This window comes from Solanum pennellii, chromosome 11 (genome assembly GCF_001406875.1).
Source record: "Solanum pennellii chromosome 11, SPENNV200".
NCBI classification, from domain to species: domain Eukaryota; kingdom Viridiplantae; phylum Streptophyta; class Magnoliopsida; order Solanales; family Solanaceae; genus Solanum; species Solanum pennellii.
Window position 1 is genome coordinate 817,814 of NC_028647.1, and position 25,550 is coordinate 843,363.

At 35.7% G+C, this 25,550-nt stretch overlaps 2 protein-coding genes across 2 annotated transcripts; one reads left to right on the plus strand and one right to left on the minus strand.

The window, feature by feature from the left end:
* Positions 1 to 1,105: 1,105 nt before the first annotated feature.
* LOC107003277 (callose synthase 5) lies at positions 1,106 to 16,071 on the plus strand. Its single transcript, XM_015201581.2, has 43 exons — positions 1,106 to 1,251; positions 1,844 to 2,203; positions 2,307 to 2,407; positions 2,877 to 2,998; positions 3,099 to 3,195; positions 3,318 to 3,428; positions 3,532 to 3,660; positions 3,763 to 3,855; positions 4,149 to 4,240; positions 4,368 to 4,494; positions 4,630 to 4,767; positions 4,850 to 4,926; positions 5,030 to 5,108; positions 5,185 to 5,310; positions 5,441 to 5,555; positions 5,684 to 6,021; positions 6,662 to 6,714; positions 6,799 to 6,859; positions 6,949 to 7,030; positions 7,112 to 7,161; positions 7,243 to 7,329; positions 8,115 to 8,237; positions 8,365 to 8,459; positions 8,541 to 8,625; positions 8,695 to 8,855; positions 9,527 to 9,650; positions 9,725 to 9,819; positions 9,935 to 10,052; positions 10,139 to 10,290; positions 10,613 to 10,722; positions 10,815 to 10,940; positions 11,029 to 11,097; positions 11,734 to 11,923; positions 12,035 to 12,146; positions 12,235 to 12,354; positions 12,428 to 12,543; positions 12,635 to 12,718; positions 13,556 to 13,668; positions 13,741 to 13,970; positions 14,162 to 14,959; positions 15,045 to 15,095; positions 15,219 to 15,404; positions 15,482 to 16,071. Exons 2-43 carry the CDS (start codon positions 1,975 to 1,977, stop codon positions 15,710 to 15,712), a joined length of 5,796 nt encoding a protein of 1,931 aa, XP_015057067.1. The 5' UTR covers positions 1,106 to 1,251; positions 1,844 to 1,974; the 3' UTR covers positions 15,713 to 16,071.
* Positions 16,072 to 16,173: 102 nt separating this feature from the next.
* LOC107003278 (transcriptional corepressor SEUSS-like) lies at positions 16,174 to 24,234 on the minus strand. The gene is made up of 10 exons (XM_015201582.2): positions 24,179 to 24,234; positions 20,341 to 21,254; positions 20,120 to 20,239; positions 19,683 to 19,731; positions 18,839 to 19,053; positions 18,660 to 18,728; positions 18,138 to 18,232; positions 17,810 to 17,903; positions 17,556 to 17,625; positions 16,174 to 17,100 (listed from the first exon to the last, which is right to left on the minus strand). Exons 2-10 carry the CDS (start codon positions 21,232 to 21,234, stop codon positions 16,328 to 16,330), a joined length of 2,379 nt encoding a protein of 792 aa, XP_015057068.1. The 5' UTR covers positions 21,235 to 21,254; positions 24,179 to 24,234; the 3' UTR covers positions 16,174 to 16,327.
* Between the last annotated feature and the right edge of the window lie 1,316 nt (positions 24,235 to 25,550).

A 25,550-nucleotide genomic window follows, 5' to 3' on the forward strand; every position in this document is an offset into this window, starting at 1 on the left:
ATACAGAAGCCACAAGTGTAATTCTTAAAATAGAAGCAACATTGCCCTTACCTTTTCATATAGTTAGTTTCGTACCAATTTGTAGCTTGTCGATGGTTTCCTTGCCAATGCAATACTATTCTCCACACGTTTGAAGCTAGAGAGCACTCGAAAATAAGTGTTTCATATTTTTCGATTCGATATAACAGAAAGGATAAACTCGCATTCTCCATTTAGCATCCTTAGTACATAGTCTAGCATGAATAGTCACCTACAAAATGAATAACCACTTTGATAAGTCTGGATTCTAGTACATCACTTTGATCGTACACAAATTTTACCAGTACTTTATAGAAGTAGAGAAACTATTTTCAAAAAAAACTAAATATCGAATTACCTCATGCACTCAGTTTGAAGTTTCCAGTTTCTTTTCTGTTTGTATACCTTCTTATTGTTTCATTTAAAAAATAATTATTCAAATGTTTCTAAGTGTGTAAGCTTTGATTCCATTTGATCTTTAATATTATCTAAATACATAATAATTTATTTTATTATATTCTCTAAAATTTTCTATCATTTGAAAAATTACAAAAATTCCTATTTTATACTTTACACCGTGTATCAGTCAAATACATCACTTTACTATGCATTAGGACATACATGATGTATCAGATTGTTACTTTACGCGATATATGTATCAGGATATTGATTGATGTATTCGAAGCTGAGATGCGATATATCAAGACGTTGAAGAATGTATCCGAGACTAGTAGATTATTGGTGTTTATGTATAAAATATATGATGATGGTATTATGGGTTAAAATTTAGTAGTATTTGGTAAACGATGCAACAAGAAGAATTAAGAAAAAGAGGTGAAAATTATGTGAACCATCGGTTAGAGAATTGTAACAGATTTACCGTAAATGACGGTTTACCTTCCACGTGTCCGTTGGTTCTGAAGCTATCAAACTGTCATTCTCCCTCCGTTTTAAATCCTTCCCTCCATTCCCTCCTCTCCCACTATCCGTTCACTTCTCCTCTCTCTTTCTTCTTTTTTTGGGTCTCCGCTTGGTACGTTTTTTTCCTTTACATTTTCATTACAATCATTTTTTCCTCTCTCTCGATCTAGAGATCACCTAAAACTTATTTCATTTCTCTTTGTAGTTTAATTTGATCGGTTTGTTTTTTTTCCCTCCTCCTTGCCTCTACTTGCTCGTTATTTTCAGGCAGCACAAGCTCATTCTCTTCTTCATCATCGTCAAGTTTCATCCGTAAGTACACTTTTTCATATTCTGCATGTATTTATGAGAAAGTTTATGTGTGTATTTATACTGGTTTGATCAGCTGTAGAAGGTTTCAGATTGTGGAATGAATGAATTGATCTAGTAGTATGTGAAACGAGCCAGTTTGAAGGGTTTATGTGTATAGCTGTAGAACTATAACGTATACAAAAGATGAAGTTTCAATCGGTTAATTAAGATGCTAGCTAGGCTGTAAGTTTTCTAGTTTTTAAGATTTGTATGAATGTATGCATGAGTTTTTGTATATAATGAAATTTTTGGATGTATATGTATGTAACTTTATGGAATGAATTCGAGTGATTTTGATTATGTCTATGTTTGATTAGGATGATATAGATAGGTGCAGCATTATATGCCGGAGAAGATCTTCATTATATATACAGGTTCAATTGTAAATGTTAAGACTAGTAATACTTGAATCTACATGTGTATGCATCTGTGTTATGTGTTTAATGGTGATTGTGAAATTGTATGATAATTATGTATTATGGTGCGTGTTTGATCGTCAAGTATATTCTGATGATGATCCCATGGAGGTATAATATGAGATTTTTTTGAACAGAAATTGAAGGGAAGAGAGGGAGAAACAGAAAGGAGCTGGAGGAGCTGGAAGAGAGCGGTGGTGTCGCAGCCAGAGCTACATTAGTTAGCTAAGCTACCGACAGCACTGATTAGGAGAGGACAAAAAATAGGATGACGAATCCGGCAAGACCGGCGGAGGGAATGGACCCCCCCCAGACACCGGTCGGGGGCGCAGGGCCCTCGTCACTGACTAGGCGACCGTCACGAAGTGCCGCCACCACTACCTTCTCTATGGAGGTGTTTGACAACGAGGTTGTTCCCTCTTCTCTCCAGTCCATTGCACCAATCCTTCGCGTCGCTAGAGAGATCCAAAATGAACGCCCTCGCGTTGCTTATCTTTGTATGTCTTTGTCTCCTCCTACCATTACATTCAACCTCTACATGCACACTAATCTCTGCAATTTCTTATTTTCCCCTCTTTTTCCTGTTTGGTGTCGTTACAGGTCGGTTCTATGCGTTTGAGAAGGCGCATAGATTGGATCCCACCTCAGGTGGACGTGGTGTTCGGCAATTCAAAACCAATCTCTTCCAACGTTTAGAGCGTGTACTATGATTTGATTTGATTTTTTTATTTTTCTCTTTATATATTGTTTTCCCCTTATTACTTGTATTTGTTTTTAGATTAGAATTATTTAAACTTGAGGGAGTATATAAAGTGTTAGATATTGGGAAATGTAATAGGATTACTTCACTATTATTGGGGAAGAGAGAGATTAAACCGGTTCAGTTCAATTCAGTTTTTTAAATAGTTCCTAAGTTTAATGGGGAAAATTTTTCTTATGGCAGACAATTTTCAATGGAAGTTTTCAGTTAAAGTATGCAACAAAACATATATTCAGATTCAAAGCATTGTAGTATTATTTTTCCAGAATTTCTCGGGTGTTTTATAACCATCAATTTCCGGTAGAGTATGGTTGAGTCAATTGTTTAGGAGGTCCTCAATATTCCCAACAAAGTTCCTTGTGCCCGATTGTTAAATATAGGGGTTAGCTAAACGAATTGCTTTCATTCAGGACAACGCGTCGAGTCTTGCTTCTCGTGTGAAAAAGACTGATGCACGGGAAATTGAGAGCTTTTACAAGCAATACTATGAGCAGTATGTTGTGTCTCTTAACAAGGGAGAACAAGCAGACAGGTAACTGTAACTCCCGTGGTATCATAAATATCCTCTTTATAAATTTGTTACCGTGGTTTGGTACTAATTGGTGCAAGGTTTTTAAATCTTTTGAAAACAGAGCTCAGCTCGGTAAAGCATATCAGACTGCTGGGGTGCTTTTTGAAGTTCTTTGTGCAGTTAATAAGTCTGAAAAAGTTGAAGAAGTTGCTCCTGAGGTCAGTACTAATATTTGAACTTCGGTGCACAATTACTAATCTTCCACTTAAATGTCCTCAAATTTTCTGGCATTCACTGAAGGATTCTATGCAAGAACTTAATGGCATGAATTATTGAACAGATCATTGCTGCAGCAAATGATGTTCAGGCCAAAAAGGAAATATATGCCCCCTATAATATTCTACCCCTGGATTCGGCTGGAGCCTCTCAGTCCATTATGCAACTTGAGGAGGTACTACATAAACTCATACATACGGAAATATAGGCACATGTAGTTCGAAATAGTATGTCATTATGTTAAGATCTTTAGTTTTTCCTTAAATACTCCTCACCAGGTTAAAGCGGCCGTTTCTGCTCTCTCAAATACACGTGGGTTGAATTGGCCAGCTTCATTTGAACAGCAGAGGCAGAAAACAGGGGAACTGGATGTGCTAGATTGGTTAAGGGCAATGTTTGGGTTTCAGGTAACAGTTTCTACTTCAAAGAATGAGATTATAATTGCTTGAAACTCTACTCAGGTCTTTGGTCAGAATGAGAATTTGTTAACCTCTATGTGCTCTCTGCAGAGGGACAATGTAAGAAACCAGCGGGAGAATCTGAGTTTGCTCCTTGCGAATATTCATATAAGGCTAATCCCCAAGGCTGAGCCACTTAACAAGGCATGTATCATATAAAACTAGCTTATGTGTTCTCTATTCCCCATTATACTCAAAATCTAATATCTGATGCTCCTAGGATTTCTTATTCATTTTAGACCTTTTAGTTTATTCCTCAAGCTCATGCTTTGTATTACTTAATTTTCTTATCAGTCTCCTTCTGAATTGATTACTCTAGAATCTCGAGTAAATGCATTTTTTTTATTTGTCTGGATGTATTAATAGCAAGAAAGCAAGTCTATACAAGAAAGTGACAAAATCGAATATGTTCTTATAAACCATTGTTTCCAATGTAGCTTGACGATCGAGCTGTGGATGCTCTAATGAACAAGTTGTTCAAAAACTACAAAACATGGTGTAAGTACTTGGGAAAAAAACACAGTTTGCGGTAAGATATTGGCAATACATACACTTTCTTTCAAGCAGACATTATGCTTTTGCTCTTTTGGCTTTTAGAAGTGTATAAACCGTAGATATTGAGTTACATTTTCACGCAACAAACTTATTGCATTTAGGCTCCCTCAAGCTCAACAAGAAGCACAACAAAGAAAGATACTTTACATGGGCCTTTACCTTCTAATATGGGGTGAAGCAGCTAATCTCCGCTTCATGCCAGAGTGTCTGTGTTACATCTTCCATAATGTGAGTGCTTCATTAATCTTCTTTTATATCACCACTTCTAGTCTATAGATGTCAAAATTGTACTCCTCCAATAACACACATTTGCCGAGGAATCCTTCCTTTAATGCGGAAGTAACTTCTACATTGTTGATGCAGATGGCATATGAACTCCATGGCCTCTTAGCAGGAAATGTGAGCATTGTCACTGGAGAAAATATCAAGCCTTCTTATGGTGGGGATGACGAATCATTCCTGCGGAAGGTCATTACTCCCATTTACCGTGTGATTGATAAGGTAATATGTCTCATATATCTGCATTTTCTTCCACTTCAACTTTCCTTTTTACAATGCTTGTAATGATGATTTGCTCTTCCAGGAAGCCAAAAAAAGCAAAGATGGAAAAGCACCCTACTCAAGTTGGTGCAATTATGATGATCTGAACGAATATTTCTGGTACTTGTTTAATCAGAACAATAACTTCAGTGCTGTGATAAGATAAATAACAACATGACAAATGGTTTCATATGTAATCTTTGAATTTGACATACGTTGACAGGTCGCAAGATTGCTTTTCTTTAGGTTGGCCAATGCGTGATGATGGCGACTTCTTTAAGTCAACACGTGACACCACACAAGTATGACTTGTACTTTCATCGAAAATTTCTGCTTCTATCAGCAGAACAGTTGTTTACCTAATGACTGCTATTACAGGGAAAAGGAGCTGCTAATAAAAAACCTGGAAAAATGGGAAAATCATACTTTGTTGAGACACGGTCATTTTGGCATATCTTCCGAAGCTATGACCGTCTTTGGACCTTTTTTCTCCTGTCTTTGCAGGTGGAAATTTCGAACTGTGAATATTACTATATACTATTGTTTCTTTGCTCCTTACTATATACTATTGTTTCTTTGCTCCTTATAGCTTACATGTTCCTTTTTGGGCCATTTTTGGAATTAACTTTTGCAGGCCATGGTCATATTTGCATGGAGTGGGATTCCTGTGTTGGATATATTTAAGAAGGATTCTTTATACAACCTGTCCAGTATTTTCATAACGGCAGCTATGCTTCGCTTTCTCCAAAGTACATAATCTTTGAATCTCTTTGATGTATTAATATCTCGTAGAATTTTCTACTCTTATTATTTGCATTTTACATATTAATTAGTAGCAGCTTAGTAGAAAAATAACCATCCCTTGTTTTTATATTAGGTATCCTGGACCTTTTTCTTAACTTCCCGGGTTATCATAGATGGAGGTTCACAGATGTACTGAGGAATGTTCTGAAGGTAGTTGTCAGTCTTGCATGGTGTGTCATCCTCCCACTATTTTATCTCCAAGAAAGCAACTCAGAGCTACTTACGAAGATCCGAAGTTCCCTGACATTTCTAGACAAGATGAAGGGGATTCCTCCTATGTACCTAATGGCTGTGGCTGTATATCTACTGCCCAATTTACTTACTACAGCTTTGTTTATCTTCCCGATGCTCCGTCGATGGATTGAGAACTCGGATTGGCTTGTTGTAAGGTTCCTTCTGTGGTGGTCACAGGTAATAACAATAAGCCTTCTGATCCACAAAAATGCATTTGTTTAATTTCTTACGGAACATTTTATTTTCCATTGTTGTTAGTCTACAAGGCTTACGTGCTATCTTCAGTTAATCAATCTCTTGAGCTGAAAGCTAATATTTATTGATATTCTATGTTTCTGCTTCTTCTTTCACCAAATCTGGACTTAATTGTGTTTTTATTTTGGGTTATAACCACCGATAATTCATCAGACTTTTTGGTTTGAGTCCCTTTACGAATTGTGAAGATCTTCTACATATGAAATAATGCACAGTATTTTAAGATTTACACTAACGTATCCCACACTTTTAAAAAACGATGGCTGAAAGAACAGAAATCCTGGAAAAGAACAGAGGTAAAATAGTTTAGATATCAAAGGCGCAACTTGAATGAATCTATGCGTAACTTTTAACTTTATGAATTTTAGGTGAACTAAGCTTGTGTACTCCGACCATATGGTTTAGCATTTGCAAAAATAGGATAGAGTTCATCCATTTATCTGTTTCCATAAGACAACAGCTCATTTTGTCCATTCATCTGTCTACTTTGTATTGATATGCCAATATTTTATTTTCGATAACAAACATTATTAACTGTCTGGGCCTACTTGTTTTTCTGCAGCCAAGAATATATGTTGGGAGGGGAATGCATGAAAGTCAATTTGCACTTATAAAGTACGTTTACAAGTCTTTTACTTCCAACTTTCTCTTATTTGTGTTCGACACTTGCTCTATCGCATGCTCCGCTTTTTGAATCAGGTATACTCTCTTCTGGGTGCTACTTCTTTGTGCAAAATTTGCATTCAGCTACTTTATTCAGGTAATTGGATGTATATGCTGTTGCTCTACTTTGGAATGAGACGTGGTAGTTGTATTTATCTTCTAATCACGGTATATTTGTGTTTTCAGATAAAACCTCTTATAAAACCCACAAAAATGATAATGAACATCAATCGCGTTCAGTATTCTTGGCATGAGTTTTTCCCCGATGGTATATATTCCAAATTTTGCTCTCTTCTTTCAGATTCTCTATCTGCAAATTGATGCTAATGAATCTATCCTATCTGTGCAGCTAGGAACAACTATGGGGCTGTGGTTGCACTGTGGGCACCAGTTGTCATGGTATGTCTTGTCTTTGTTTTCATTTGTAGATGTTTCATGGTTATCTTTTACCTGTAAATATTGTATTCCAAATTTATACAGGTTTACTTTATGGATGCTCAAATATGGTATGCTATTTTCTCAACTTTGTGTGGTGGTGTTATAGGTGCCTTTGATCGTCTGGGTGAGGTAAGGACTTTCAGAATGCATCTTGATTGTCATTTACTTTGCCGTCAATATATATGGTTGATTTCTCATCACTTGTCAATAGATCTTACTGAAATTTAGTTTAGAGAGAACTTGATTATTGCTGCTTGTTATGATATCTGGGATAGAGCATCATTACAATTATAGTGATGTTCCTTGGAAATTGGAAATATGTGTTTGTACAACAATTATAATTTCCTGATTTCAATTGAACATCAGGTAAGTGGGAGACAGAAATGAGCATAGTTGAAAGTGAGACAACCTTTGTGTTGTTAGTTAACTTAATTTCTTCAATGTGCTTGTTTTTTATCGCGAAAAAATCCAATTTAAAGAAGGATGTTATAGAGTCTTAGGAGCAGTGATCAGAAGTAGATTGCAGATGGATATCTAAAGTGTGTCCTCTTTTATTCACAGAAGCAACATTTAGACCAAACTTTAATGTTTGTGGACAGTGATAAAGATTGGTTAGAAAGTCAGTGAGCTGCATTACTATTATTATTGTTGCACTAATTATCCATGTATAAGTTTTTTATAAGTGGTAGTTCCTTTGCTGGTAGCATAGCGGTGGTTCCATCACTAAATTAGTCACTACTGGAATCTGCTTCATCTAATATCAGGGTTGATTGAGATATTTTAGGTTGGAAGCAATTAAAATATGCTTTCCTAAAAACTATGCTTTCATCTTATTAAATTTTTATTGTTAATTTGTTGAGTTTGTCAATCTTTATTAACATATGGCTCTGCTCTTTTTGTTGTTTCTCAAACAGATAAGAACTTTAGGAATGTTAAGGTCAAGATTTCAGTCTCTGCCTGGTGCATTCAACACTTACTTGGTGCCTAATGATAAAGCTGACAAAAAAAGATTTTCACTCTCCAAGAGTTTTAATGAGGTTTATTTTGTCCTCACCTATTCCGTCGTGTATATGCTTTTCATTCTTCAGGTCATGAAGAGAAATAGATCGCCAAAGACTTAGAAAAGTGAAAATCTTATAAAACATATTATTTTTGGATGTCTAGGTTTCACCCAGCAAGAGAAGTGAAGCTGCAAAGTTCGCTCAATTATGGAATGAATTTATATGCAGTTTCCGCGAAGAGGATCTTATTAGTGACAGGAATAGTCCCTTAACTCATCTTTTTGCTTTCTAGTTGGTTCATCTTACATAAAGAATTGAACTGTCTGCACATTATTTCAGGGAGATGGACCTATTACTTGTTCCTTATTCTTCGGATCCAAGTCTGAAAGTTATGCAATGGCCACCCTTTTTACTTGCTAGCAAGGTAAAGACTGTCAGCTGATGCACCACTGTTTTAATTTCTTTTTCTACACTGATTGTCTTCTGTTTGCAGATTCCAATTGCATTGGACATGGCTTTACAATTTCGTTCCAAAGATGCTGACCTTTGGAAGCGCATATGTGCTGATGAATACATGAAGTGTGCCGTTATTGAATGCTACGAGTCTTTTAAACTTGTTCTTAATGCCCTGGTTGTTGGAGAAACTGAGAAAAGGTTGCTTATCAGCTGATTCATATATCTATGAATCATTTTATCATTCAACTTCATGAACACATGCATCTGAAAATTCTAATATATTCTTGAATACCCATCAGGATGATTTGGAATTTTTTTTGTTTCCTCTCCGCTACCCCCTTTTTTGTTCATTTAGACAGGCAGCACTTCTAGCTGTAGTACGCCGTAATGCTTGGTTTTCAGATAAAGTGATATTGTTTATTGAATCACCTTAGGTTTATATCACTGGTGTTTTGGTTTCATAAGAATGGTCTTTTTATTACATTTTTTCCTTTGTTTAAGTCCTTAAATTGGGTGATCAGATTTCTAATTCTTGTCATTTTTTGAGTTCTCCTTTTATCCATTAAACTATCTGATTTAACCTGTGTTCTTTGTCTTTTGAAAATAAGTTGCATTCTTTCTAATCTTCACTTCTCCTCTACCTATTCTTCAACTTAATTTTTGCTGTTGAACCGTTGCTTTGTTACCTCTGGAAGCTCATATCAGCGACCTTGTATAAAGTGGTGATTCAACACACCTACAGTAGTTGCAACCTTCATGCACCATTTCAGCTGTGTAAATGTGGTCCTTCCAATTGCTGCATCAAGTAACACTTCATACTTCTTCATTACATGCATATCTTCTTGATCCTGTCTAATTTGTGTGTCTAGGATCATAGGAATCATCATAAAAGAAGTTGAAAACAGCATCTCAAAGAACACGTTCCTTTCGAGTTTCAGAACAGGACCTTTGCAAAACCTTTGCAAGAAATTTGTAGACCTACTTGAGATACTGGTAAGTGCGCTGGCTTGGTGTCTGTAGCAATGGAACTTCATATGTCAGATATTTCACTCTCTTTCTTGTTGCAGAGAGATGGCGATCCATCTAAAAGGAACAACGTTGTCATAGCACTGCAGGATATGTTAGAAATAGTGACCCGTGACATGATGGTGAATGAAATCGGGTTAGTGAATTCTGTGTCATTTTTGGATGAGCTTTTCAGATAATAAATGCATAGCATTGATGTTATTTAAAATATTCAATTTTATATTTGTTCTGGTCTTGTATAATTATTTCAGGGAACTTGTAGAACTTGGTCATAGTGGAAGGGATTCTGGGAAACAGCTCTTTGCTAATACTGACTCAAGAACAGCTATTGCATTCCCTCCTCCAGTAACAGCACAGTGGGAAGAACAGGTCTTTTGATATATATATGATCAAATGATATATCTTCAATTAATCGATAAACAGAAAAACAATCATCATGTTGCTTTATTTCTCAGCTTCGGCGTCTTTATCTTCTCTTGACTGTGAAAGAATCAGCAGTTGAAGTTCCAACTAACCTCGAAGCACGGAGAAGGATTTCCTTTTTCACAAATTCATTGTTCATGGAAATGCCACGTGCACCTCGAGTGCGCAAAATGCTTTCATTCAGGTGCTTCTCATAATTCACGACAACATACATCCTCAAGTTTATATACAAATTATCTGATGTGTTTGAGCTTTCTCCTTTAAAAATTGACTTACCTATGGCATGCAGTTAACTTTGGAGTGAGCATAAGATTTATAGTCAGTCAACAATCAATTATATGAAGTTAATTAGTAACATTGCCTTATTATAGTCATGAGAACACACTATTTATATGTAAATAGCGGCAGAAAGTTTGTTATTAGTTTTAAAACTATCTTATTTTTCACATGGATACGTTGTACTACTATACCAAATTCAGATGTGCAATAATATTTTTCATATGCAGTGTCATGACCCCATACTACAGTGAGGAAACTGTCTACTCAAAAGGTGATCTTGAGATGGAAAATGAAGATGGTGTATCAATCATTTACTATCTCCAAAAGATTTATCCAGGTTTCATTCTATTATCAACTACTTGAAATGTACTTCCTTTCAGTGTGATGTTCCTCCCCGTATTTTATTGACACCAGTTTATATCTTTCTAGATGAATGGAATAACTTCATGGAACGTCTTGGATGTAAAAAGGAGCAAGAGGTTTGGGAAATTGAAGAAAACATCTTGCAGCTACGTCATTGGGCCTCATTAAGGGGACAGACTCTCTGCAGAACAGGTACCTTAAAATACTTTTTTCTTATCATATACTTTTGGACATAAGAGTTTCGTATAGATTATTCATCGTTACTGTCTATTCTTTTCAGTAAGAGGAATGATGTACTACAGAAGGGCTTTGAAGCTTCAAGCATTTCTTGATATGGCTTCAGAAGGAGGTAAACCATACTACTTTTAATACCATTTTCCTGTTCAGAGATTTTATCTTTCGGCTACGAACCTTGACAGTTCTTGTAATAAAAGGAACAATGAGCGACATCTGCTGAGTTTTCTGTAGTAAGAAATAATTTCTATCTGCTCTGAGTATTTTCCCTTGCATATGATATGTGCTCGACATAATTGGCAGCTGAAGTTTATTAAGGCATGCTATGGTCTACAAGTAGCCATATGAACCCAACAAAAGGACCCACATAAGTGTTATGTACATGTATTTTCCTTCTGATCATGATACATGTGTGGTGTGAGCGCTGAGTTCTATACTAGTTTACAGGAGTATCACTTAATTTGTCATACCTGAACTTTTTATGGCGGTTAGATCTGTTGCATGGTAATGGGAGCTATCAATGATGAATGGAAAGAAAACTATTGTTTATACTAACACTCTAATCTATTATGTTTAAGATTATAGCGAGTTATATTGAGAAACATAGAGAGAACACATACATTGTTAAACAGACAACAATTTTTAGCTGCTTAGTCTGTTGTACCAATACGTCAGCTAAGGTGCATAAAATAGGGTATAAGTGTTGAATCCCTTTCTGGTAAAGCACTACATTGTGGCTATTTGTACACAGAGATTCTCGAAGGATACAAAGCTGTTACAGTACCATCCGAGGAGGATAAGAAAAGCCAAAGATCGTTGTATGCTCAATTAGAAGCTGTGGCTGATATGAAATTCACATATGTCGCCACCTGCCAGAATTATGGAATTCAAAAGCGAAATGGAGATCGGCATGCAACTGATATTCTGAATTTGATGGTCAAGTAAGTTTCTGTTTCTCCAAAGAAACAAGGAAAACCAAAAGAAGTTGTATCTCCCATACTCGAATGTAATTAGAATTCTGCTGAAACATTCTTTCTCCTTTTTCCGTGCAGCAACCCCTCTCTCCGTGTAGCATATATTGATGAAGTTGAAGAACGGGAAGGTGGAAAAACTCAGAAGGTTTATTATTCAGTGTTGGTGAAAGCAGTTGATAATCTTGATCAGGTTATCACAGTTCTTTTATATTGAATATTGACTGTAATTGATTATTTGCACTACAAGTCCTTATTTCTTCTATGATCTACGTTTGAAGGAAATATACCGAATAAAGTTGCCTGGTGCAGCAAAGATAGGAGAAGGAAAGCCTGAAAATCAGAATCATGCCATTGTCTTCTCTCGTGGGGAAGCTCTTCAAACCATTGACATGAATCAGGTGAAAAGAGACTGAGTTCAAATAAACAAAGATAGGTAATCAGAAAATATTAACTTAGATATTTCTCTTGCAGGACAATTACTTGGAAGAAGCTTTAAAAATGCGTAACCTTCTTGAGGAATTTAATGAAGATCACGGAGTGCGTGCACCTACAATATTGGGTGTTCGTGAGCATATCTTCACTGGAAGGTTGCCTAATAATTTCTCTTTTAGCCTGCCTAGTTTCATCTAATCCAGGTTTTTGACATATCTGATAAGGCCTCACATCTTTCGATTACAGTGTGTCTTCATTGGCTTGGTTTATGTCTAATCAAGAGACAAGTTTTGTCACCATTGGCCAGAGAGTTCTTGCAAGGCCTTTAAGGTATGTTATTCTGTTGCTTAATGCATAAAACTACTGAACAGAAAGTCCTGTATTTCCATATCAATCATTTTTTGGCAAAACATTTGCAGCGCTATTCAACTTTTATTTTATTTTTCCTGCATCATTCATCTATCTGTGGTTGGATCAAAAGAGGGGGGGAAGGGGTTAGAGGATTATAAGGAGAAGTGGAGGGGTACAAATCATTTCCCGTATTTGGTAAAGAAGTAATAAATTGGTCAAGTAAAAATGGACGAATCGAATAACATTCCAGGTCAGCTTTATCAATCCATCCAAAACTTGATAGGAGGAGAGATTATATATGTTTTTACTTCCCTCGTAATTGTAATGGTTATTCATTGTTTATTTGAGGTAAATTCGAAATTAGTTCTAACAGTGTAATCGTCAATTACTGACATTGGAAGCGACCCGGTCCACTAGTAGGTAGCGGTAGGAGAGATCTATTATGGTTGGATGGACCGTTCTCAAATTCCGGCCTACCAACTGGAAGTAATCACCAATATCAAAGCAAAAAGGGCATATAAACCAGTTAGTTTCATTATTTCCCCGTAGCCTTATATCTTCTAAGAACTAAACATAGTGTAAGTTACTTGCTCTCCTTCTCCAAAATGGAAATGGAGAGTAGAAAAACTAGTATACTGGATTGTTAGTGTGAAGTTGAGCAAGACCATTTCTTGAACAAACACACATTTTTCTCTTTTGGTGGTTTGCTTGCAGTTAGTGTTCACCTGCTATATCAAACTGATTTACATTTTTGATATATTCTCATTTCTGACGAGACCATGAGATTTATTTTCTGTTGTACCTTGATGATTTTAGGGTCCGTTTCCATTATGGACATCCAGATGTTTTTGACAGAATTTTCCACATCACTCGTGGTGGAATTAGCAAAGCTTCAAGGGGTATCAATCTCAGTGAGGACATATTTGCAGGTAACTTTTAGAAATATGTCTATTGATGCATAGACAGAACACTTTTATTGTTCATAACGTTTGGCTCTATAGGTTTCAATTCAACATTGCGACGTGGAAATATTACTCACCATGAATACATTCAAGTTGGAAAGGGGCGAGATGTTGGTCTTAACCAAATCTCTCTCTTTGAGGCAAAAGTGGCATGTGGTAATGGAGAGCAGACTCTTAGCCGAGATCTATACAGATTAGGACATCGCTTTGATTTCTTCCGTATGCTGTCCTGTTATTTCACAACTACTGGATTTTATATCAGCTCAATGGTAATTCCTGTTTAACTTTTGATGACATTAATATATAAAATTTCAATTAATATGGTATGGATTTCATTACTTCAGAATTACAATGTATCCCAATTAATTCAATTATAAAGCATGTGCGTCAATCACTTTGCTTTTGAGAGATGATTTAAAGGAAGATACACCTATGATACCATTTTATTTATTCCTTGCAGCTGGTAGTCCTCACAGTTTATGCATTTTTATATGGTAAACTATACCTTGCATTGAGTGGACTGGAACAGTCTATCGTCAAAGTTGCAAGATCCAAGGGTGACGATGCTCTTAAAGCTGCAATGGCCTCACAGTCTGTCGTTCAACTTGGTTTATTGATGGCCCTGCCCATGGTTATGGAGATTGGGCTCGAAAGAGGCTTCAGGACTGCTTTAGGTGACATTATCATCATGAACCTGCAGTTGGCTGCTGTTTTCTTTACCTTCTCTCTTGGAACAAAACTCCACTACTTTGGCCGCACAATTTTACATGGTGGCGCGAAATACAGAGCAACTGGGCGTGGTTTTGTCGTGAGACATGAGAAATTTGCTGAGAACTACAGGATGTACTCGAGGAGCCATTTCACCAAAGCACTGGAAATTATGATTTGCCTCATAGCTTATCAAATTTTCGGTGTGGCAGTTACTGATAATATAGCTTTCATTCTTCTCAGTGGCTCAATGTGGTTCCTTGTGATTTCATGGTTGTTTGCTCCCTTCCTCTTTAATCCTTCAGGCTTTGAGTGGCAAAAGATAGTTGATGATTGGGAAGATTGGGGCAAGTGGATAAGCAACCATGGAGGCATTGGTGTTCCAGCAACCAAGAGTTGGGAGTCTTGGTGGGATGAAGAGCAAGAACATCTGCAGTGCTCTGGTCTAATTGGCCGTTTCTGTGAAGTTCTTCTTTCTATGCGCTTCTTACTTTTCCAGTATGGAATTGTTTATCAGCTAAATGTGTCCAATAGTGATAAAAGTATCATGGTTAGTACATCTTTAATTTTCAGCTTCAATACAATATATAGAAGGTGTATTTTATATGCTAATCCTCATTTTGATATGATCACAGGTTTATGGTTTGTCCTGGTTAGTCATTGTGTTTGTCATGGTCGTCTTGAAGGTCAGTATTCTTTTGCATCGTGATCATGAAACATTCTTTAGAAAAAGATTTAGTTTAATCGCTGCTTGCAGAAGGTTGTCTTTCCATACGATAGTGTTCTGAAACTGTACTTCCTATCTGCAGATTGTATCCTTAGGAAGGAAGAAGTTCAGTGCTGATTTCCAGCTGATGTTCAGGCTGCTGAAATTGTTCCTTTTCATTGGCTTCATAGTCACATTTGTCATGCTGTTCAAATTCCTAAGTCTTACCGTTGGAGATATATTTGCCAGCTTATTGGCCTTCTTGCCAACTGGATGGGCTCTTCTTTCGGTAAATACTTATTTATTCTTCATATCTTCAATTTTATCCCTAGACTTCAAATGTGTGTAAACTTTTGTCATCTGCAGATAGCACAGGCATGTAGGCCAGTAGTGAAGGGCATAGGAATGTGGGGATCTGTGAAGGCTCTAGCTAGAGGATACGATTATTTAATGGGGCTTGTGATCTTCACACCGGTTGCTGTTCTTGCTTGGTTCCCTTTTGTCTCCGAGTTCCAGACAAGGCTTCTCTTCAACCAGGCCTTCAGCAGAGGGCTTCAAATTCAACGTATTCTTGCTGGTGGGAAGAAGCACAAGTGAGCTTAGTTATAATCACACAACAAACAATCTGTTGTATCTTTTTTGGCAAAGCACAAGATAATGACTACTCCCACACCATTGTTCAAGCATTCTGCTCTTTGGTCGGTAGAATATAAAACTTGTTTGTATATTTATAGTTTCAGATTACTATAGCACAAGATGTATACTCCTTTTGTTGTAATTGCTCGTGTAACCAGCTTGGACGCCACTCTATTTCTTTTGGCTCAGTCAGATCCAACATTGTAGACAAAAAAGGGATGAAGTAAATGCGAAAAATAAAGAGAAAAAAAATGCACGATTGGAACAAAAGTCTCCTTGTGTATGATCATCACACAATTAGTAATGTGCAGCATTTCTTACATTCTTTTTTTTCTGTTCTTTTGCACAATGAACTGGAAAACAAAAAGACCAAAGCTTTAAAGAAAGTTGATATTGCAAAAGGGAAAACTAATAAGTTATCAGTTGATAGCTATTACAATAATGAAAGAAGAAAACATCTTCATTTCATATAAAACCACCAGTAAAAGTTGTAATAGAAAGAAAGGAGAACTTGCATTACTAAAGTTTCTAAACATGCAACAACTGCTATTGATCCCAAAGGAAACCATGAAGTTTTCATTCGAACTGAATGTCATCGATAGGATCCATTTTTCCGTTCAAATAAGGCAATTGATCATTGATTTGCTGGTTGTTGCTATGAGTATCATTCCCCATTGACGTCCCGGTTGAAGGATATCCAATGTGAATGCCAGGGAAAAGACTTGCCCCATTCAGATTCTCCAACTGATCCATGTAATAGCCTTTGCCAACCGTCCCATCTGTTTCAAAACCATAGAAGTACTTACCAATGTTCTCATTCTGGTCCAGAACTAACTTACTACCAATCGAAGCATCAGCTGCAGCAACAGCTAAGTTTTGGGAAGTGACAAGATCTTGTTCAACCTTTACCATTGAGCTAAGATACTCGTTAGGTTGAATAGACATAGTACTAGAGGGAACAATAACAGATGGTTGAACTATCGGTGGCCTAATGGAAGAAGAAGGGTGAGTTGTTGAGATTAACTGATTCAACATGGGCTTGGTAGGAGCACGAAGAACAGAATTCTCCCCTGAGTTTGTCATTTGTTTCTTTCTTTTAGGTTCGAAAAGGTCTGCTTGGTGAACTAGCCTTTTGGACGAAGCAGTAGAGGAAGTTGGCGATGTAGCATGAGGGGAACTACAATTCAAACTTCTCGTACCTTCATCAGTAGATGGATAAGGAGCAAAACTTATAACTGAAGAGTGCTGACTTATTACATCATCTATATGCTGTTGAGCCATCCTCTCTGCAACTGAATTCTGTGCCACACGTACTGCAGCTGATTCACGATGAATCCGGTCCATTGCCTCTGAAAAATTAGAAAGACTTAGCTACAATCATATCTTAACAGTTTGCATTTTGCATCATAACATGGTACGAAAACAAACAGGATGCTGTCCGATGTCAAAGACATGATTTTTTTTTTTAATTTAAGCTCATTTTTGCACTCTTCGCTAAAATGTTTAAAAGGTTGGCCTTATCTTCATGCAGAAATTTTCTACTCACTAAACACACAACAGTCCATTAAGATCAAGACTCGCTACACACCATAGTTGCAGACAGATAAGGAGACTAATTTTAGGAATAGAATGAGTATCAAACAAACCATATCAGTGTTACATGGAATTAATGAAGGATATCAACAACAAAAAGATTAAGTCTTTGTGACTTTTTTAAAGGGTAGAAATGAATAGATAGGATTTCATGATGCAGACTGAGGAAACAAATAAGAATTCATTGAAACAATATGAGTTATTTCAGTACCTCTAGGTCCGACCCCGTATTTCTTGCTGTAGTCCATTAGATCTTTCATGCTGCTGACTATTTCTGATATCTATAATTCATCAAAAAGAGTAAATTTTCAATTCAATATTGTCGAGAAGTTCGAAGAAATATAGGATGTCTAATGTATCTCTAACTCATGCTTTGATAGCAGATATGCACAAAACAGTGCAGTTCCAATCTAATGTGCATATAATCCACTGAAAGGATGATAAGACTGAAAAAATGCAAAATACCTGGAGACATCGGACATGGCGTTTGGAATAACCAAGGTCGTTGATCAATGACTTGTCCAAAGTTCTTGCTAGTTCACGTACCGTTGGGGCAAGCCTGCAGCAGTTCATGAAGATACAGTTCATGAAAGGCATGTCAAAACTATTATAACATGGTTTCACTACAATGACAAGAGCAACAATCTCATACAACAAAAGGCCACAAATATGAAATATTACAGGAGACGAAAAAATTATTGACCATCAAACATATACATGTTTGAAATGGAAGTAGCATGTCATGAACTATACTAGTCGATATGAACGTAAAACAGTTGGATGAACAACTTACTCGTCGGAGGTTCTTTGAAACTCTTCAGGAGAAATCCTTGAACTACTCTCAGCTAAAACTTGGTATTTTTGGGTTGCTTCCTTGAGTTGATGAACCTGGATAAAAAATATTTTTCAAACTCACCGAAAGAACCTTTTTTTCCCTATGAGATTTTACGAATCGTTTGGACATGGAAGGTTTTTCCTTTTTTTCAAAACATTGTTTGGTTATACATTGGTAACTGGTCTAATTTCTGGTTAGTTTTTGAAGATGAGTTTACAAAACTGGTCAAAACGCGAATTCAACTTTTAAGTGAAATGCATGTCCAAACGCAACTTCAACTTACAAATACCATTTTCAGCTTCAAGTGCAAAAACTCTTTTTTTTTCTAAAGTCTCAACCAAATCTATATCCAAACGCCTATTTAAAAAATCAGTTTTCACTATGAACTTCAAAGTGATAAGACACTAAGATTAAGGTCAGAGAGTAGTCAAAATCAAAAGCTGATTAATACAAAGGAAAGCTGGTGTAATGTTTATATACCTGGGGAGCAACTGATTTTCGACCAACATAAATCTCGTGAGCTGAACAACATAATTCCCAGACACGAATCTATCACATTAAAAAAGGCGAAAAAAGGATGTTCAGTCATCAATAATTTTGGGCAAGTTCAAGAACTTTAGAAAAAAGAGGAACTAAGGATTAACTTAACAACATTTAACCTTTAGATCTGAAGAGAACACAATTCTCAGCCGGCCTTCACGGACCACTCGTCCTGTCTTATATACAGTATGTTCTGTTACTTTTGGATAGTTCAGAACAATGTGACCGCATAGTGTATAACGTTCTTCAGGTTTATCCATATAAAGAAGCTCGTCCAGCATACCCGTATCGTACTTATTTTTGCAAAGCCTAGGTAAAACTTCTGCACTTATCTCTAAAATCCACAAAAAAGTGACAAGTGAGTAATTAGAAAGTAAGCAGCAAATTTTCAAAGTAACAACACTGACCTTTCTATATAGTATTTCTATATACATTGTGACTGTTCTCACTATTAAATAAAAGGGAAGCTCCGGTGCAAGAAGATTCTTGCGTTCACTCAAGGAGGTGTAATGTAGATAGCCTACCTTGACGCAACTTGCAAGCATGAGTTGCTTAATTCCACAGCTCGAACTGATGACCTATAAGACAATCTTACCATTGCCCCGAGGCTCCTCTTCGTTCTCACTATTTAGTACTATGACATAATGTATAAACCTCCAAATCAAAATAATTCAACAGAACTAGTTTTTGCTGCCTTAAACATAGTATATTATAAAAGTAAATATAAAGATGCCAGAGCAAGAAAACAAAATGAGTCTATGTCAGCTAACAAGTTATAGGACATCCAATCATCACCAATTTAATAAGTGACATAAAGGACCTGTATAGAAGATTGGATGTCGTTTGTAGATAACCGAGTTAGTGTATACATAGGTTCTTTAATTCATCGTATACAGCTTGTATACAGGAGTATTCCCACATTAATACAATCATAAACAAAAAAATGTGACGTCGAGGACATACCAAAACCAGCAGTAGGCCTCACATTGCAGATACCGCAGCACCATGCATCCTGCAGTTAATTTAATTTAAAATCCTATAGGATAACCAGCATTGCAGAGAGGCTATTCATGCTAGATGTCTTTCAGACCGGGCAGAAAATAAAATGTATCGAAAATAATGTCATATGTTGAGATCACAAAACTCAGTTTAAAATATTTATCCATTTTTTTTGGTTTTGGAAAGGCAAGTTGAACAATTGTAGATAACAAGATGATCAATCTTATATAACCAAATTTTTCCAACTTATGAAAAAAACTAAATGTCAAATATGTTAAACTGAAAAATTATGAATTCCATCACATCAAAAAACATACTTGAGGAAAAATATGTTGGCAAAAGTATTTTCTTCCATCTTGAAGAAGAATTTCTCACGGAGGACGAAATATAAGGCTACATACCTTAGGGAAAATACAACCTATCAGTTCTCTACGTTCATTCGATGAGAAGCACACTCTCTCCTTGCCATTAGGAGCAAAGAATTCTGCAACTAAATTCACCCAAAACTCGAGATTGTTGTCCTGTATTATCAAGTACCATAAGATTGTACATACGAATTGTCAAAAATATATCTTATGTATTAAAAAAAAACTCAGTGTTTCTTTTAGTAGGAATATCTTACTCTTGGTCTTTGTTGCTTACGATACATGTACAGCTTCAAACGTTGAGCGCACATTTCTGGTGTATAGATTGATCTTACATCAGGTACAACTGCTGGGAGTTTCTCATAAGTCCTCGATAGTTGCATTTGCTTCTGTAACAGCAACATTAAGTTAATCTGAGAAGCTCTTGATGGACATGGTCCATTCACCAATGATGCACTTGGAAGCTGAGATGCTACATTCATTTGAGGAAAAGTCGGTGGAAGAGACTCTTCAATTAGCTTCTGTTTCCCCTTCCTCAAAGACTCTTCCAAAATCTTTGGTGGAACTAAACATTCCTTGTTCTTTGCAATCTGATGCTCAAGTGACTGAACCACAGATTGTCCAGGACGATACATGCTCCTCTCCTTGTCCAAGGCCTCCAATATTTTTGCATTCTCCTGATCGCGGAGTCTGGATGAACTGAGCATACCTTGCTGATATGCTAACTTCATCAGGGAAAAACTCGGTGCAAATGCATCTTCGAGTAGCTTCTTTTTCTCATTCCTAAAGGTATACTCCGGAATCAAAGGTGCAACGAAAGGTTCCTGTTTTATTATAACAGCACTGGCTTCCTTATTTGTTGTGATAGGTTGATCCGATAACAGAAGCATATTGGGGGCCGGACGAGACATGGCTGTATCCTTATCTAGAAGGCCGACTCCGGATGAACCAAACAATCCTTGTGGATCACTTTGACCAAAGCTTATCATGTTGCCAGAATGAAATGGTTTTTCACTCACAGAGCTGTCCTGAATCTGTTTGAATTTCATCGGTCTGTGCCGCGGCTTTGGCACGTTCTGCGGCTGAGTTACCACGTTCCGCTCCTCGGGCAACGGGGCCGAAGGAGAAAGTAAGATTTTATCATTAGCCATTTTGATTCCTTCCAATACCCCTGAGGATGTTAGAGAAGTAGTATTTAGTACATCATTGGCAAATAATAGTTTTACTATAAATGGTATGGTTAGAGTATTAAGTAACAAGCAATATATGGAAAAAAAATGATGAGTTTAAACAGAAATCTCATATTTGAAACTTGACAAGGAAAATAATCTAATGTATAAGGTGGTGTGAGGCCTTTCAGGAAAAAATGGTGTGGGCTTGGCTCGGCCCAAAGCAGACAATATCACATCATGTTAAGAGTTTCTTTAGGCGGACTTAGCCCAACACTTTGTAACCGAATTCAACGTTTATACTCATCGATTTTAGTATTAGCTACTCTTGAGCCCCATAATCATGCACTGCTTTTATGAAACTTATACTGGATGTCTATGAACAAAGTCTCGCGTGGAAAGTAGCGAAGAAAAAAGATGTTATTTATAAGGTGTTGAATACTCTTAATAGTGAGAGTCCTTTCTGAGAATCGTTATAAGAATTTTTTTCATGTACGTCGATTACTAGTATTAACAACCTTCTTCAATGAACCATCCCTATTTCATCTAACATCAATAAAAACAATCAAGACTCAAGTTCAAATAACAATGTCATTTATCTAGCAAACATATCTCAAGATAGAAAGCATTTAAACTACAACAGAAAGAAGTTTACATTTCTAACATCTTTTACCACATTTCTATGACATAATACATAGATAGACAAGTTAACTTGTCCTTAACTTGCAACTAAACACTCCAACTTTGAGAATGCATCTAGACACCTCAACTCATTCCTACAGTGTCTCGTTTGACGCTGATATGACACAAATTTGGAGGTGTCTAGAAGATCATTTTTTAAGTTGGAGTATTCATTTGAAACAGTGAAAACAAGTTGACGTGTCTAGATGTACATCCTTAAAGTTAAGGTGCTTATACTTGTATTATGCCCTACTTCAATTGTTAAATGTTTTAGGTATTTTTATGATTTCAGTCGATGTTTATTGATCTATTGTTTGTATGGTCTTTATATATCACACTCAATACATTTACCGCTTGTTTGGATTCACTTTTGTTAGCTATTCTTAAGTCAAAATTGGTTTTGAGCAGTTTTATAGTGTTTGAATAAAATAAAGAAGTATTGTTAAGCACTTATATTTAAGCCAAATAACATGAACTATAAGACAAAAGTCGGTCCAAACAGGCTCTTAACCTTCAAAGTAGCCAATATGAGTTATATAAAAGTCCTAGATACTATTAAAGACAAATATGATTTTGGGAACTTTGTAAGCTATTCCAAGTAAAAAGTGGTGTGAAAATTTATTACATTTTACTACCATTAGAATTTATAAGATTATTCACCTTTGTCAAATGATGTTTAGGCATCAACACCTTAAAATAAGAAGTCAACTTTGATATAAACGCGGAGTCAAAATACCTATTTGGGAATCAAGATTTAATTTAATGAAGAGTGTTTGGATATTTTTGTAAGTACAACCCACCCCCCCCAGACTTCTTATTTTTAACTTACGAGTTGCTGAAGCTTGACTTTTTAAAAATTACCTTTTTAAGTAAAGCCAAACAGACCCTTAATTCAATTTGGTAATCCTAAGTTCAAAAGTTTACTTCTAAGGATGAATGTTGATATATGCATGTATAAACATTCGGTGCGAGTAAGATTTACTATATTTCCAAACATGAATTCAACAAAATCATTACTAACTCCACATGCAATATGGTATCAGAGCTGGACCATCCCTCGATATGGTGATGGGACAAACCTCAACAAGGATGTTGAATCCCTAAAGGTAGTATAGCTTACCAAACAAATGATCAAACTTAAATTGGATTGAACTAAATAAACATACCCTTAATCTAATTTGGTAATTCTAAGTTCAAAGTCTACTTCTAAGGATGAATGTTGAAATCGGCATGTGCAAACATTCACTGCAGGTAAGATTTTACCATATTTCCAAACATGAATTCAACAAAATCATAACTAATTCCAAATGCAATAAGGTATCAGAGTCAGACCCTCTCTCGAAATGGTGATGGGACAAACCCCAGCAAGGATGTTGAATCCCTAAAGGTAGTATAGGTTACCAAACAAATGATCAAACTAAAATTAGATTGAACTAAATTGTAGGCGTGTAAATTTCATATATCGATTTTTATTCCCACAAATGATAGGTGAGTCATTTCACCGCAGGGGTAGAAACAAAAACCTAATGACAAAAGAAAGAGAAAGGGGACAAACTCCTCATCTATATTTTCTTTGATTTACGATATCCAGAACCTACTAGTAAGACTGATTCAAACTTGTACCTAGTAGGACGGTCCATTAAGGAGGTAAATCCTTCATAGCTGAAGGTTCTCCATTCTCAATGTGCTAGAACCCGAGACTACTAGTTAAGAATTGATAGGACGCAACTATCTCACCGCACTCCTTGATGATAAAACGTCAGTTAGTCAATAACGACAAAGATTAGCTCTCATTTTCTAATTTCAATGCCAAAAGTTATTGCAAAAGCTAAGTTTTAAAAAAGGAAAAAAACAAAGGTCCTAGATCTGATCGAACCGACTAAAAAGTGTGAAAAGAAAAAAACAATGTAGCTAAACACATAAGTCACCGCCTTCAAATGCAGCAATTTCAAGTAATTCACATCAAAATCATGTACCAGAAACTCAATCTCTTGGGATTGATTTCTTGGACGGTCAATTGACTAACCGCGATTATCTCATGAAGTTAGATTCCAATTTTCTTCAATAAAGAAAGTGATTTTCTGAGAAATTGAGTTCAATCTCTTCTTTTCAAGCAAAGCTATTAAACATAAAGGAACTTCTAAACGAGATTAATTTCAAAAAAAAAATTGAGAAGAAAACAAAAATGTATATAAACATAGATATATATAATCCACCGATTTCAAGTAACACCAAAATCATGTACCTCAGATTGATTTGTCGAATAGTTATTGTCTCAAAAAGTCATCTTTCCTCTTGATTCCAATTTTCTTCAAAAAAAAAAATGATTTTATGAGTAATCAACTTCAATCTCTTCTTTTCAAACAAAGACAAAAAGGAAGACTTATAAACAAGATCAATTTTAGAAAATTTTGAGAGGAAACAAAAATGTATATAAACATAGATATATATAATTCACCGATTCCAAGTAACACTAGAATGAACGTCAGATTGATTTGTCGAATAGTTATTGTCTCAAAAAGTCATCTTTCCTCTTGATTCCAAATTTCTTCAAAAAAAAAAGTGATTTTATGAGTAATCAACTTCAATCTCTTTCTTTCAAACAAAAACAAAAAGGAAGACTTATAAACGAGATTAATTTTAGAAAATTTCGAGAGGAAACAAAAAAATGTATATAAACATATACATATATATACACTTCACCAAATTCAAGTAACATCAAAATCATTTACCTCGGATTGAATCGACATCTTCCTGATTCCAATTTTCTTCAACGAACGAAAATGACTTTATGAGAAATCAACTTCAGCCTGTCATTTTCAAACAAAGCTATTATACAAAAATGGAACACTTATAAACAAGATTAATTTCAACAAATTTTGAGAGGAAACAAGATTATATATATATATATATATATATATATATACCACCATTTTCAAGTAACACAAAAATGATATACCTCGGATTGATTCGTCATTCTTGTTGATTCCAATTTTCTTCAACGAAAGAGAGTGACTTTCTGAGCAAGAACTTCAGTCGCTTCTTTTCAAACAAAGCTATTAAACAAAAAAAACCTTATAAACAAGATTAACATAAAAAAAATGTATATAAACACACATATATATATACATATATATATACTTCACCAATTTCAAGTAACAATAAAAATCATGCATATATAAGATTATTATTTTTTTCAAACATGAATTCATATACAACAAAATAAAGAGAAAGAAAATTTTACCAAAAAATAAAATTGCACTCTCTAACAATAATAACAATGACTTTGCATGTAACAATTCTTTGGTTACTATGATTTATATAATTGAAGTAGAGAAAAAAAATAGCCTATATATAGAGTTTTATTTTGTTTTTTTGTATTTTTTACTAGTAATTTTTTTTTTGTCTGCAACGTGGACATCCATATATTAGAGCGTTACGTTTCACACTTGCAATTTTGACTTTTTTAGAGAGTAAAGCCAAAAGCAAATTAAAGTGTTTGCTTTACTGATTCAGTTGTGACATTTATAATCCTTGGTGGATTAATTCACAAATTTATATTTAGTCTTAATTTACTTTGAAAATGTTTCATAATTATACTTTATGATTAGCAATAT